The following is a 15,983-nucleotide window of genomic DNA, read 5'->3' on the forward strand; positions in this document are numbered from 1 at the left end:
TGTAACTTTAATGACAATGAAAAAAAACAGCTCCCTGAAACTGCCCGGACATGTACTGCGGTGTAACAAAGTGACGAATTAGAGGAGGAGTGAACTTCAACTCAATACGACTAAAGAAGGGCGTGTGTGAGTCGGTGTGCGCAGCGACATCTGGACCGCACGCACACACGCACACTCGCGATAAGTGTTAAGAAAACTGGACTCAGCTGGATCAATGAGACCAAAGAGCTTTATGATAGCAAGTGAAATGCAAAAATGTGATCTCGGCCTGTTGCTCCGCTGGGAAGGAGAGCGACAGTTGCCGCTGCGCATATGACAGACTACATGAAGGCGCTCCCGGTGATCATCGTCCAACCCGCATGCCTCAGAGACCACAGAGCGGTGAGCCTGACTTTTTCTGTGTGTGTGTGGTAGAGGTGTAACCAACCTGGAGCTTAACTACATCTCATGTTTTGACTTGTAGTAGTAGTAGTAGTAGTAGTACATGTAGGAGTTTTCCATTAGGTAGGTCAGAAAGGTGAAAGTTCAACCCGGCAGCATATAGCCTACGTGCGTAATGATCGGAGGTGCGTCAGTCCGGGGAACATTTCAGCTGCTGTCGATGAACCACGCTTCGTTACGGCTAGTGTATTCGGTTAAAACTAAACACAGCACCGGGACTGTCAGCGGGTTACTTTCACTTTCAGTTAGTGCAGGACTGTGAGCTGGTTCAACAAGCTCCTCCTCATGGTGACTCATGCCTGTAAACAAGTCAGATCAGCAAACCAAAACATCCACCAACAGCTGACCAAGACTGTGTTCTTCCTTTGGGTTTGTAATGAGAGTTCATTACTACATATGTATACTGTATGTTTAATATTCAAATCTTTAACTGAAGTAAAAGTAGAAATACTCCTTTGCATTTAAAACGTTACTCTAATGTGATTAGATTACAAGCAAAAGTACTCACTATGCAGGAACACTCAGAGTTTAATATTATTATTAATACACTGTTATTGGAATTTGTCAGTATGCAATTTCATGTATTTTACGCACAACTAGTTAGGGTAATAATTAAGCACTGTACTGCAAAATGAATGTAGTGGAGTAGAAATATAAAGTAGCCTAAAATCAGAATACTCAAGTAAAGTAAAGAACCTCATAAATGTACTTGGTTACTCTATGTGTTACACACGCCGTCTAATAACCTTTTATTTAACATTTTTTGGATTACTGCGCCATAAAAATATCTTGTACATTTTTAATATTCTGCATACCGTGAAAAAAACACATTTATATGATATTGATGATATTTTTATATCTTATAGGACTCTTATATTTTTTATTATTTTCTATGCACCAAAACACCAAGATCTTGTATGTGAAAATCTACTCTTCTTCCTTTTCTTCTTTTTCTTCTTCTTATTATTAGTATTGATGATGCATTAGCTTCAAAGCATTTTAAAGATTCAATCCAGGCGTGTTCAACAACATGCCAAAGCTAGCCATATTGAACATGCAGCACATAGAAAAATAATAATAATAATAATAATAATAATAATAACTTCTCCCTTGAAAACCCCCAAATATATATTCATGTGAATATTGATCATTTTTATCTTCTGGACATAACACATCTTTGTTTCTCAGTACATGTTCACTTCAAGTTTTAACATTACAAGTTGTAATATCACAAATCATGTTTGTACACAAAGGTCTTGAACTTTAAGGTGAAAACAGTCCTCTAATATCAAATACTGCACATTCTCTAGATATATGTCACAGTTGCTTTTCTCTTTCCAACTTGCTAGCAGTCTGAGATCCTGCCTGATGTTTCTGTATCTACAGCAGTTGTGCCCACTGCACTTCAAAATGGTCTTTGAACAAGTTTCTGATGGTTTCTTAAGATAGAAACATAAGAAATGTAACTTTACATTATGGTTTATATTATGATCAGCAGTTTTAATTATTTGCAACAGCTTGGCTCTCTGTACAGTTTTAAGGTCAGCGATTAGATGATTCATCCAGAAATGCCCCACTTGGACTAACTTCTCTTCTGGTATTTTTCATGTTCACAGGCTTGTTCCTGTGAACTTTTCTTAGTAGTTGGTCATCTTGGTCAGCTGATCCAGGAGATTTTCATGTCAGTCACCTGATGTTGTTTTTACAGAAAATGAACGGGACTTTTACTTCTGGCTGCCTGAAGTAACCCGTCCCTCATCATAACCCAAAAACACATCAACATTTATACTTTACCTTAGTGGTTTATATTCCCAAACTAACATTGTTGTGAAAAAGTTCTTCCTTATTCTTAATAAGAATTTTCATGATACGTAAGCAATCTGTAGCATTGACCAAATGTATACAGCACTACAGTATGAATAAAAGTAGAAATAATTACAATTATAAAGAAAAGAAAAACGAGGCAATTAGAGTTCTGGTGTTGGCTGTGTTGGTGAGGATCATTTTTCAGTAACCTGTCTATTTTCAACTGTGATTTTCTCCATGATAGACACGTTTTACCTATGGCATGACTTTTTATTTTAGGGTGGAAAAAATATTTCACTCCATTTCTTTAAAGCTTTTAGGTCCCTGATAATATATCAATCATAAAATTTGACCCCCCCAGCCCACCTAAACAGATTTAGGTTGAGTACATTGAGTACTGTGCCACAGGGGTACTAAAACACCAAGGTTTTCACTACTACTTGGAATGAGAATAAGCAAGCAGGAGATACATTAGAACAAGCCAGACCATCTCCTTGAAAAAAGCAGGAAGCACATTTGACATTTGAACAGTTGAATTGATCATATGCCTTTCTTCACCCACACATGCATACACATACAAATGTACATGTACACAAAAGCCACACACAAAAGCATACACATGCATTGAGACTCACGTGTATATGGTACACAGATACACAAAGATGCACATGTGTATACACAGATACGCACACGGGAATGCACACACAGACACACATGTATATACATACAGATGCACAAACGTACACCACACTCATGTGCAGAAAACACACGTACTGTACACACACACACACACACATAATGTATACACGCACACACATATTGCACATATGAGCACACACATGGACACACACAAACTCATTATATATGTTACTTTACTGACTGGCCCCTGACCTACTAACTGGCTCTTAAACCTGATTCTGGGGTCCACTCTTCCTCACTGTCCTCACTCTCGGATGGAATGATCCTAACTGTTTCCTGCTTGCAACCATAAAATGTCCTTGCATCCATTACCTACAAGCAATCGTAGAGAGTGCATTGAGTACATTGAGTATGGTGTTAATTATCTATCTCAGACATCTCCATCCATTAGTATGATATTGCCCTAACAAAAGTGTAACAACTGCATGATGTTGCCCTGGGGCAACGATTGAAAAACACAGTTTTAGTATATAAATAAAAGCAAAAAACAAATATAAACAATCAAATATGCTTTTCTACATATTCATACACATTCACATATTATATTATTTCACTTTGTGTAGTGTAGAAAAGTGAAATTTATCTTGGCGTTTGCTGGCACTCTGCCACATGGCTTTGCTTCCCTAAAGGACTGCTCCACCCCAAGACACATACCCAAACACACTTCAGCCCCTGATTTTATTGGATAGTGACATTGTCTGGTGTTGTTAGGGGTAAAAAAAGGTTTAAAAAATTAAGTGGTACTGCCAGGGTCAGAAATAGGGTTTGTTGCCTGAGGGCAACAGTATTCCATGGGAGCTGCAGCTTCAACTAGGAAGCTGTTTGTTATCTTTACTAGTCTAAAAAAAGCAGCACACACTATGTTGTTTCCTTCTATTGTTCATCTGATATTCTAATAATTGTTTCTAATTTCGGGACGACATGGTGGTGCAGTGTTTAGTACGGCCGCCTCACAGCAAGATGGTCTTTGGTTCGAACCGCAGCTGGGAGTTTGCATATTCAGATCAAATCAAATCAAATTTTATTTGTATAGCCCAAAGTCACAGAACACATCCTCGGAGGGCTTTACAATCTGTACAGGGAGTGACACCCTTTGCCCCAAGACCCTCGGTTTGAGTGAGGAAAAACCTTTAACAAAACCACAAAAAACCCTTTTAACAGGGAAAGGGCAAGAGCCACAGAGGAGGACAGACGTGCAATGGATGTTATGTGTACAGAACAAATCAACACAAACATATTGTTTTGTCATGTATTCAGTGGTGATGCAGTTGAAGATGTTTGAAGAGAAACCCCGCCGGCACTGTCTTAGTTGCATAACAAATTTATTACAATAAGTTCAGTATCGAACAAGTAAAACGTTACTTGGAGAGCCCCTGGCCGGATGATGGGACTCTCTCGAACTGTGCAGGGCAAGCCCTTATATACAGTAAGTTATGCTCCCAAAGCATATAGTCAATAAGAACTAACCCCAAGAAAGGGGACATTTAAGGACAGATAGCTAAAAGAACTTCCTTTCCCAAGATACATTTATGGGCCTTAACCTTTGACCTGCCCTCTCCATTAACCTCTGTTAAAATAAAGCACACACACAGCAGGAAAAGGAAACCCCACTTGTGACCTGAGACACCCCAAAGTCTAGATGGCATTAGAATACCAGTTAACTACACAAATAAGTGTCTTATTGTAAACTATCTATATTTAATAGTACTATTGTTAATATGTAACTATTTATCTATGTGCAGACACCTCAGTAGCCATAACCCTGAAAGAGACAGACAGAGAGAGAGAGAAAGAGAGAGAGAGCGAGAGGACGGGGAGTGCCTCGTCAGTCTAGTCCTGTGGCAGCATAACTAAGGGATGACCTCAGCCAGCACTAACTATAAGCTCTATCAAAAAGTAAAGTCTTAAGTCTACTCTTACAAATGTTGACCGTCTGCCTCCCAAACCCAGAATGGAGCCTGATAGCTGAAAGCTCTGGCTCCCAATCTATTTTTGGAGACTATAGGAACCACAAGAAACCCTGTATCATGAGAGAGCAGTGTTCTAGAGGGGCAGTAAGGTACTATGAACTCTTTTAGATATGATGGTGCCTGACCATGAAGAGCTTTATATGTAAGGAGAAGAATTTTTAATTCTATTCTAGATTTAACAGGTAGCCACTGCAAGGAAGCCAGAATGGGAGAGATGTGATCTCTGATCTTGGTTCCTGTCAGAACGCGTGCAGCAGCATTCTGAATTAGCTGCAAAGTCCTAAGAGACTTATTGAAGCAGCCTGATAACAAAGAGTTACAATAGTCCAGCCTAGAAGTAACAAATGCGTGGACTAGTTTTTCTGCATCCGCTTGAGACACGATGCGTCTGATTTTGGCAATGTTACGTAAATGAAAGAAAGCAGTCCTCGAAATTTGTTTTATGAGGACAAATCCTGATCAAAAACAACTCCAAGATTCTTCACGGTGGAGCTGGAGGCCAGGGTGATCCTGTCTAAAGTAACTAAGTCTCTAGAAAGAGAGTTTCTGAGGTGTTTGGGTCCAATTAAAAGAACTTCGGTTTTGTCTGAATTTTGAAAATTGTAGGTCATCCAACTTTTTATATCCTTAAGGCATGCTTGAAGTTTAGTTAACTGATTGGTTGCATCAGGCTTGATCGATAAATATAATTGTCGTCTGAATAGAAGTGGTCCTAGTACAGAACCTTGTGGGACTCCATGGCAAACTTTGGTATGCATGGAGGATTTATCATTGATGTGAATAAACTGAGATTGATCTAAGAAATACGACTTAAACCAGCTTAGGGCGGTTCCTTTGATGCCAATTAGAATTAAAAGAATTTGATGGTCAATGGTGTCAAATGTGGCGCTAAGATCTAACAGGACAAGTACAGAGATGAGTCCTTTGTCTGATGCCATTAGGAGGTCATTTGTAACTTTGAGCTATGATGCACTCTAAATCCTGACTGAAAATCCTCAAATAAACTGTGTGGAGAAAGTCACACAGCTGATTAGCTACAGCTTTCTCAGGTATCTTAGACAGAAAGGGAAGGTTTGATATCGGTCTGTAATTGGCTAAAACCTCTGGGTCTAGAGTGAGCTTTTTAAGAAGAGGTTTAATTACAGCTACTTTAAAGGACTGTGGTACATATCCCAATAATAAAGACAGATAAATCATATCCAATAAAGAAGGACTAACTATAGGTAAAACATCCTTGAGCAGCCTCGTTGGGATGGGGTCTAAGAGACAGGATGACGGATTCGATGCAGAAATTATTAAAGTTATTTGATGAAGGTCGATGGGAGAAAAAAAGTCTAAATACATATCAGGTTTTACAGCGGTTTCCAAACTTGCTGTATTAGAATGCAGATCAGTACCTGTTGAGGGTAAGAGGTGATGGATTTTGTCTCTAATAGTTATAATTTTATCATTAAAGAAGCTCATGAAGTCATTGCTACTTAGACCTAAAGGAATAGATGGCTCAATAGAGCTGTGGTTCTCAGGTTACTTTGTGACTCTATTGGCCATACGTGTGAAGGGTTGTTTGTCTCTATATAAGCTGGCAACTTTGCCTCTCACCCAAAGCCAGCTGAGTCTAGGCTCCAGCCCCACCACAACCCTGATGAGGATAAGTAGTTACAGATAATAGATAGATGGCTTCCAATGATTTCCTTATTGTCATTGTTATATTTGAGTTATATCGCATTTATCAATATTTGTCTCTTCCTCTGTGAATGAGTTTAAATGGTGCTTTAGAGATCAAGGTAATGTCAATGAAAGTCATGGGCTGGTAGATTAAATTCTTGTGTTAGTTGTATGAATGACTTCAAAGTGTCCACTGACCACCTGTGTGATATATATTCACCCCCAGTGTGTCCACCTGTCTTGCATCCATCATAGATTGTATGGGAATCAGTATTTTGGGATATCTTGGTAAAATGTTCATTCTTACTGTTTCTATCCCCCCCTAATCAGGGTCAGAGGTAAAATCTCTCCATCCAGTCCTTTTTTATCTCAATTATCATTGATCCCTGAAGGGAAATTCCCGCGTTGCAGCAGCAGTTACAAGTATTAAAGTCACAACATGATATATACACAAGGCATGAGGTAGATGACCAAGTATTAAAGTGACCAAGTATAAATAGAATAAACTATAAATAAGAACAACAAAAGAAAAATATACACATAAACTCTGTGTGCAGTAACTTGTGCAGAAATGTACATTGTGCATTGATCAGAGTGCAAGTTGTGTAATGTAGCTTCCTCTACATCAGGCTAAGGTCCACGCAGGCCTTCAGTACTCTGGGGTTGATACCATCCGGACCCTTTGTTCTGGCATTGTCTCTCCAGCTGTCTCTTCGCCTGGCTGCTAGAAACAGTCAGGTGAGTGGGGGAGGTGATGGGAGGCTCAGAGATCCCGGATGTGTGGGAAGGTGTTGATGGGGCAATGTTGAGGTCCATTGTCGGGGTCTGGAGATATGAAGGGTCATTAGTCTGGGACAGTCCACAGTAGCTCCTGTTCCCCTATCCCTGAAGGCTCTTTTCAGGTGTCTGGTGATCCAGGGCTTGTTGTAAGGGAAGCATCACACCCTCATGGTGGGTAAGGTGCTGTCAACACAGAAGTTGATGTGTTCTGTGATGCAGTCAGTCATGGTGTTGATGTCCGCTTCATACATCTCAATCTGTGGCCTTAAAGCAACCCTACAGGCACTTATCCGCTTCCTGTGACCACCTCTTCACCATCTTGGTGATCACAGGCTGCTTCTGTACAATGGGTCTGTATCTGGAGATGAGAAGTACCAGATCTGCCAAGACAGTTGTATGTGTCTTTAACATTTGCATACAATAAGTCCAAGGTTTTATTGTCTCTGATGAGGCAGGTAACAAACTGCTGAAAAGTTGGGAGTGAAACAGAGTGAGTAGTGTGGTTATGGCAGGCTCACGGTCAAAGGTTAAATGTCCGGGCTATAGAAACATACCCTCACGGCAACATGTCTGGAATTACACCATCTGTTGTTCACAAGCACTGCAATCTTTCCTGCCTTCTTCTTATGGCTCAGTCCACAGTCTCTGTAAGCCTGAACCATCTGAAAACTGGGGACGGTGGCATTAGAGTCCAGAATATGTGCGTGCAGCCATGTCTCTGTCAAACGCTTCACTCCTCGTCAGCGCTTCAAGCTCATCCATCTTGTTCATGGAAGTGAAACGGTTTAAATTTCCTCCTCCTAGCCCTCCTTAATGCACGGGCCCTCAGCTTTCTTCTCATAATGTTTCAGCTTTTAGCGGCCCTAAACAAAATTTTGTTTGTGGCCCCAAAACACTCCTAGTGCAGTCAACAAATTACACACATAATAGAGATGGACAAATCAATCAACATCAAACCTCTGCCTTTCTTTGAGGTTTGGCAAGTAGCTATAAACAGAAACATTATGTGAAGAATAAACACATTGTTGTTCCAATTGTTCAAAGATGAAAAAACTTTTAATGACTTCTGGTTCTTTTCCCCTCAGACATTCATCACATAGAAAACACTTTTTTCAGAACATTTAACACAAGTGCAGAAAGAGAAGGAAACCATGTGATCCAGAGGTGTGCGAATGAACGATAAAAACCTTCAGAGCTTTGTTATCGCGTCATACTGCAGTGGCTGTTTTCTTTGGTGCCCCCCTACGTGGATCTAACACACACACACCAAAAGAATAAAATTTCAGGTGTGGTGTTGTGTGGTGGTGATGCTGTTGCATTTTGTTTGATGTTTGACCTGATGAAACTGATTAAGAGTGCAGGTCACAGGTCAGAGTTTGACAGGTCCCAGAATTGAGTTATTAAAGAGGGAGGACACATAATGTGGTTATTAAATAGTTTTATATACAGACTCTGGATAACTGATCCAGTATGTGTGATTTTAATTTTAACATGATGGGCAAATCTAATTTTGAAAAAGCCTTGTGATCTTTGCCTGACCCCAGAAAGGGCCCTGACCCCAGGGTGGGAATCACTGTTGGACAATGTGATGTTTATTCAGACAACAACAATCTCTGTTTTTTAATAAAAGTGAGATTGTTTGTTTAATCTCAAGTGTCCGGTCAGAGGATGAGTGTGTGTGTGTGATGCGGATTGTTTTGTTACTAAATGACTGCAAACTTACGATTTGATACTGAAAAAGAAAGTTTCTGCTGTCTTGAGTGATGATTTTTTTGTTGTTATTGTATTTATTTCACTCTGCAAAAGGGATAATGTTACGGGAATTTTAAAGAAAAACCCTTAAATAAGGAGGAACGAATTCAAAGCATCAAAGTTTAAGTTGAATTTATTGTTCTTGTACAAGAGGAGCGTTTCACAGTGCAACACACTAAAGGGGTTACAGAGAAAAAGGCTCTCAAAGGAGCGTTAACAGTCGGTTCTTATACATTTTCCTGAAGATGGGCTGTCTGTGAATTGTTAACAGTCAATTTGCATATAATGCCTTTAAACAGCTTATCACCTAATGAGTAGCCAGGATGTCCCCAATCTTGATGTCATCTCCCTGACTCATTCTGTTCTCAAATTCCTCTATTTATACGTTAACCTGGACTTTACCTTACCCTGCCAGTCTGAGTAAAACATCAATAAAGGGAAGTGCCCTAAGAACATATAATGTAAGAACAAACATTGTATAAGTTAAAACATCCAACTAGCTGTGTAACCCTAATTTTTATAACAGATAAAATTATCAGATGATTCATTGATTATTCGTTCAATAGAAAATTTATTTATTTATTTATTCTTTTTAGTTATTAACATAATTACAAAGTTGTGCAGCCCAGTAGTAAAAATTGCAGAAATACTTTATGAATATGAATAACTACACAATAAGTACTTTTACTCTTAATATATATATATATATATATATATATATATATTATATACAACATATATATGGAATATTTCTACTTTTGTACTAAATAGTAAGTACATTAAGCTGATTAAAACATAAGCACACTTTTTACTTAAGTAAAACGTCCGTGTAAAACCACTGATGATAATCAGCGGTGCAGATACTGTAAATATATTTGTGCTAAACATGGTGCATCTTCATTCACATTCAGCTAGTGCTAAAAATACAGAGTCAGTCATGAACAACATTTATGATAACTATTCTACAAACTTAACGATCGCTGGATTACTTGAAAAAACAAACAACATATTAATCAGTACTGAAAATAGCTTTTAATCTCAGCTCTACGTTTTATAAACCTATGTCAGAAGGTATTCTGTATTGCGCAAGGTATTATCTAATCAAACAGGAGGGAAACACCTTGTCCTTTTTAGGTGTGTGACGTGCACCATTTGTGTTCAGTGTGACAAAGTAGAATTGAATTTAGATTCTTCCGAAGTAAGACACACATCACAATCACAATGCTGCCAATGATTTACAGGTCATGAATCTTAAACAAACACAATATAAATAATAAATTAATTAATAAATTAATAAAGTGATAATAAATCAAAGTCTTTTTCACACCCTCTAAACATTCACAGTGTCACAAACACTAATCAGGATTATCAGAAGAATCTTTCTACATTTTGAACTTGCTGACATTATTACTGACATCATGCAAGGCAGAAGCGAGGCCAGAGTTGTGCAACCCCCCTCCCAGAGTCAGAGGCTGTTAGTATTGAAAAAACACAAATAGTACCACAAATACACACAAATACTACCACAAAGAGACAAAATTACATTACATTACATTACATTACATTGCATTTAGCAGACGCTTTTATCCAAAGCGACTTACAGAGGAGGACATAAGCTGAGAAAGGTGTAAAGGAGCACAGAGTAGTTGTTAGTTTTGTTAGGCAGGGAAGCATTCTCGAAACAGAAAGGTTTTTACAAATTTTTTAAAGGTAGAAAGGGATGTTGCTGTTCTAGTAGCCGTTGGTAGGTCATTCCACCATTTGGGGACGACCACAGAGAAGAGTTTAGAGTGACCTCGCTTTGCGAGAGGCGAGGGTACAACTAGACGGTTTGTATGAGCGGAGCGTAGCGCCCTGGTCGGGACGTGAGCCTTTAATAAGACGCTGAGATAGGCAGGGGCAGATCCTGAGATGGTTTTGTAGGCTAGCGTCAGAGCTTTGTGTTTAATTCTGGCAGCTACAGGCAGCCAGTGCATGTCGCTGAAGAGTGGGGTGACATGTGACCTTTTGGGTTGATTGAAAACCAGTCGCGCTGCAGCATTCTGGACCATTTGCAAAGGTTTGATCGCGCAAGCAGGTAGGCCAGCCAAGAGGGAGTTGCAGTAATCGAGGCGGGAGCTGACTGTAGCCTGTATCAGGAGCTGAGCGGCATATTGGGTCAGGTACGGTCTGATTTTTCTAATATTGTACAATGCATAGCGAGATGACCTCGCTACGGAGGAAATGTGCTCAGAGAGAGAAAGACGATCATCAAGTACGACGCCCAGGTTTTTAACAGCATGGTTAGGGGTAATAGTGACAGTACCAATTTTCAGGTTGAAGTCATGGCAGATTGACTCATGGGCAGGGATGACCAGGAGTTCGGTTTTTGACAGATTAAGCTGGAGATGGTAGTCTTTCATCCATGTTGACAGATCAGAGAGACAGGCGGAGATGCGTGCGGAGACCGTGGTGTCGTCCGGCTGGAACGACAGGTATAGCTGTGTGTCATCGGCATAGCAGTGGTAAGAGAAGCCGTGTGAGAGGATAACATGGGACAACGAGGTGGTGTAGATGGAAAACAGAAGGGGACCCAGCACCGACCCCTGCGGCACCCCCGTGGAGAGGGTATGAGTCGATGACAGACGACCTTGCCAAGACACATTACAGGAGCATCCAGCGAGGTAGGACTCGAGCCAGGAATGGGCAGAGCCTGTAATGCCCATGTTAGCGAGCGTGGCTAGGAGTATGTCGTGATTGACTGTATCGAAGGCAGCCGATAAGTCAAGAAGGATGAGTACTGATGATTGCCCTCGTGTTCTGGCTGTTTTCAAGGCTTCTGAGACAGATAGTAAGGCTGTCTCGGTGGAGTGGCCACTTCTGAAACCCGATTGTTTTGGGTCAAGAAGGTGGTGATGAATGAGGAAGTCAGTGACTTGTTTAGAGACCGCCCTCTCAATGGTTTTTGAGAGGAAGGGAAGCAGTGACACCGGCCGATAAAAAGAAGATTGAGCAGCGATTTGAAGGCGGAGAAGAGTTTCCATGAGTCAGTTGTGCTGCTGATTTTCTTGTTGTAATATTCCATTTTAGCAGTCGTGACAGATGAAGAGAATGACGCTAGGAGAGATTGGAAGGCTTCTAGGTCAGCGGGGTTTTTGGATTTGTGCCATTTCCGTCCTGCAGCTCCGAGTGCTGTATGTGACGAGCGGATGACATCAGTCAACCATGGGCGGGGCTGAGTGGAGCGTGCAGGTTTGCTAGAAAGAGGACACAGGGTATCTAGGAATGCGGTTAGTGTGGAACTGAGAGATTCTGTGGCTGCATTGACATCTAGCGGAGAGAGACTGTTGGGAGGGGGAAGGGCAGCAGCGACGACTGAGGCGAAGTGGGTGGCAGACAAGTTGCGGAGATTGCATCGAGAGGTGATCAGGGGTTGAGGGGTGGTAGGTAGTTCTGGGAGGGAAACCATGAAGTGGATGAAAAAGTGGTCCGAGGTATGTAATGGTGTGACCATTATGTCATCAGTTTTGCAGTTTTTGGTAAGGACGAGATCCAGTTAATTGGATCTCGTCCTTACCAAATTTGACTAGTTGCATGTCAAATGAGTTGATGAGGGATAGAAAGTCTGTGGCGTAAGCTTTGCCTAGATGGATGTTGAATGACCTCAAAGAGACACACAACTGCCTCAAAGCTTTGATCTAGAAGTCTACATTTTACTACAGCCCAGCTGACGTTAATATTACTGAGACTTAGCCAAGTCTGAAAGCCGTTCAAAGCCCATGTTGTTCATCATACACCTTCGTTTTTGGTCTTTTCTTATTTATATGAGCACACCTGGAGGTTTGCGCTGAAGTCCCCAGGTGTCTTTGCTTCCCTTCATCCTCTTCTGACGACCATTCACGTTCATCTTTGCATCGCAAAATTCAATACAATTTAAGGCCGATAATGACTGTTAACATAATATATTTAGAAGACTTGTAAAGCGGAGTGATACATTAAGTCTCAGCGACATTTTAATGTGGGGACTAATGGAAATTGACTTGTTCTGTAGCCAGCCTCAAGTGGTCATTATAGGAACTGCAATTTTTGGCACTTCCACATTGGCTTCACTTCACAGCCACATTGGTTGCTGCTTGGTTACAGCGGATGGTGAATTTAAAAGGAGCTGAAAATATAGCTGATGTGAAAAAGGTGCATGTGCACATGTGGTTTGGTTTTTAAGATATTGATAACTATAATATCCATGTAGTATGCCCTTAAATAAACTAGTACATACATACATCATTTGTAACTGCTTATCCTCACTAGGGTTAAATAAACTAGTACAAATGTAAAATTGACCTATGCACTCTTTCTGTCAACAGCCTCATTAAAGTTTAACAAAGGATGATATTTTCTTGTATTATTTCCAGAAAGGAGTCCAGTTCCAGTTGACCTGTAACCTGTGCAGAGAGAGCCACAAAACTCAGGTCTGGCTTTGTTTCTTAGTTCTGAGGTAGGCATACAGTGTGTGACTTATTTTTCTAAAAGTTAAATATTGGTTATCACACTTACAAATGAGAGAGTAAATGTTTCTTAATAATTAAGAATTCTTAATAATACCACTATGAATTACTTACATATCACTCATTTTACTCTGAAGGACTGTTTTATGAAACACCACACCAACATACCTACACACTTGTCTGCTTTCACAGCCACTGTTGCGAGAAGCTAAAACATCAAAAATATATTCTCCTGAAATCATTTATGTATTGTAATCATTATCTCTCCATTCTCTTAAAGCTTCTTGAGTATACATACATGTGTTGCTGCTGTGCCAGGTACAGCAGAAGTACTTTTATGCTTGGAAGGGGTGAAACAAGAAATTCAGGTGAGAGAAGGTATCAAATTTACTGATACGTTCCTGTAATGTATCCTGTAGTAATATTTTGGAAACATCATCCAAACCCTAATTTGTCTGATTTTATTATTTTCCCTTCTCAGAAATCTGACGCTATGCTGTATGCTCCGTCCGCTTCGTCTGCTGATGATAAAGTAAAAGTAAGTACATTTTAAAGTTTAAATTTTTGTTTTCAGTTGGGATAAAGATGAAAAGAAGTCAATTAGGTTACAATGAAATTTGAAAACTAAACTTAATATTAATTATAAAATAATAAAACATCAATATATGTATAAAGTATATTTCATTATTAAGTATTCTCTCGTCGTTGGCCTCTATTGTTGTCCAAAACTATTAAAAACACATGGGGGCAACAGTTAGCTCAGTAGGTAGAGCGTCCACCCCATGTACAAAGGGCTCAGTGCTTTCCTCCTCTGTCATTCCCCTTTCCTGTAAATCTTCAGCTTTATCTGTCAAGTTTGAAAAAGAGTCATACATCGCTCTGCTGCCAGTGATAATCACTAGAGCACTAAATGCGTGGTAGTTTATTGCTGAGCCCAGTTTCACTGGTTCCCTGTCAGCATTCCCCCAAATCTGCCCAGTCTGGGCTAATATTAGGTAACGGCAGCTACAGTTTGCAGCAGTGTATGTGACTGTCGATCCAGAAACTGTGATTCACAGGTAGTTGAGGCACAGCAGCCAGAGGACATTGGAAAACAAGCAGAAAACATGTTCTCCATAAAATGTGATCCAGTTTGACCCAAAGCAGACAAACAGTTGATGGTCTGTGACATAGTGGCATAAAGTGTTGCATACACAAAGTTACATAGTGCAGAAACAGGTGCAGGGCGCATTGTGGGAATGAAAGAAAGGCGCGATTAATCTAATCACAAGTCAGTGTAGTATTAAGTTAATTTAAAATCTGTCATTGTGTGGTAAGATAGTTACGAAATGTCGCTTTAAGACAGAGTTTGTGAGCTACCTTGAAGCTGTTCATGATGTGTGCCATGACACAACTACAAAAACTTGTCTATGTACTATGTGTCCATACTGAGGCATTTTTCTCCCTCCTAGGCTAAATGTAAAGAGGTGTGGCTCAGATGTTACATGTTGGAGTTGAAAATGGTCCTCGATGAAGAACGTATTGCGAATAGAAACGCAGATTGCATCCTTGATTTCTATGAAAAACTTTCTAATAACACTGTAAGTCCTGTTTACAAAATCCTCCTCTGAGTGTCTTGTTTTACTTTTCACTGCTCATCATACATCATTGTGATGAAAAGTCTCTGCTGTCACATTGATTTATTTACCAGCAGCGTGGCATAGAACAGCACACAAAGCTTCAGTGTCATATTGGCTTAAATATTTGTATTTTCTTTCATTTTACTGATGTTTAAAAATGTCTTATTGTGTCTCTTTTGAATCTTAGGTTGGCTGTCCACCATGTGAAGCATACGCACTTAAAAATATTACAGTATTCCTGGAAAGACTAAATAACCTTTTCCAAGAAATAAATACTAACACGTAAAAGGATGTAAATACAATAAGCTATGAATGTGTATTTGTATGTATATCTGTAAATAATTGTGGCTAATATGGTTTTTATTTTTTAAATATAACTTTTTAACTATGTGACAACCTGTGATAAACTATGCCATCCTGTATTTTATAATGTAGACAGACCACACTAAATCTGATGTGTAAAGTTGAAATGTTTAAGATGGCAGTGCATCTCTCATCTGTCTGTACATATTATGTCCTCAAGTCACTGTGTCAAAATTAGCTTTTCACCTGTACAGTTCTGAAAAACCTATCAGGCGGGAGACAGAGCACAGTAGCAGCATGTATTGTACTGTATGTACAAAATGTATATTATTAAGCTCATTACTGAATGTAATACTTATTATACCCGATGTGCCTGATGAACTCCAGTATCTTGAGAAGAGTAAATAATGTCCCAAGTGTATTTCTTTTTATTTCTTTTATGTCTCAATTGTTTATTTATTTTT

General features: G+C 39.7%; 1 protein-coding gene across 2 annotated transcripts; it reads left to right on the top strand.

Moving 5' to 3' along the window:
• Nucleotides 1-92: 92 nt before the first annotated feature.
• Nucleotides 93-15,940, top strand: il15 (interleukin 15). Of its 2 annotated transcripts, XM_019256053.2 has the most exons (6): nucleotides 99-381; nucleotides 13,505-13,587; nucleotides 13,878-13,965; nucleotides 14,079-14,135; nucleotides 15,049-15,177; nucleotides 15,404-15,940. In XM_019256053.2, the coding sequence occupies exons 1-6, from the start codon at nucleotides 313-315 to the stop codon at nucleotides 15,500-15,502; spliced, it is 525 nt and encodes a 174-aa protein (XP_019111598.1). In that variant the 5' UTR covers nucleotides 99-312; the 3' UTR covers nucleotides 15,503-15,940. The 2 variants fall into 2 exon arrangements, with proteins under 2 accessions (XP_027138687.1, XP_019111598.1); XM_027282886.1 differs by lacking the exon at nucleotides 15,049-15,177 and having other exon boundaries at nucleotides 93-381.
• The last annotated feature ends 43 nt before the right edge of the window (nucleotides 15,941-15,983 follow it).

Source organism: Larimichthys crocea, chromosome X (genome assembly GCF_000972845.2).
Source record: "Larimichthys crocea isolate SSNF chromosome X, L_crocea_2.0, whole genome shotgun sequence".
NCBI lineage: Eukaryota > Metazoa > Chordata > Actinopteri > Sciaenidae > Larimichthys > Larimichthys crocea.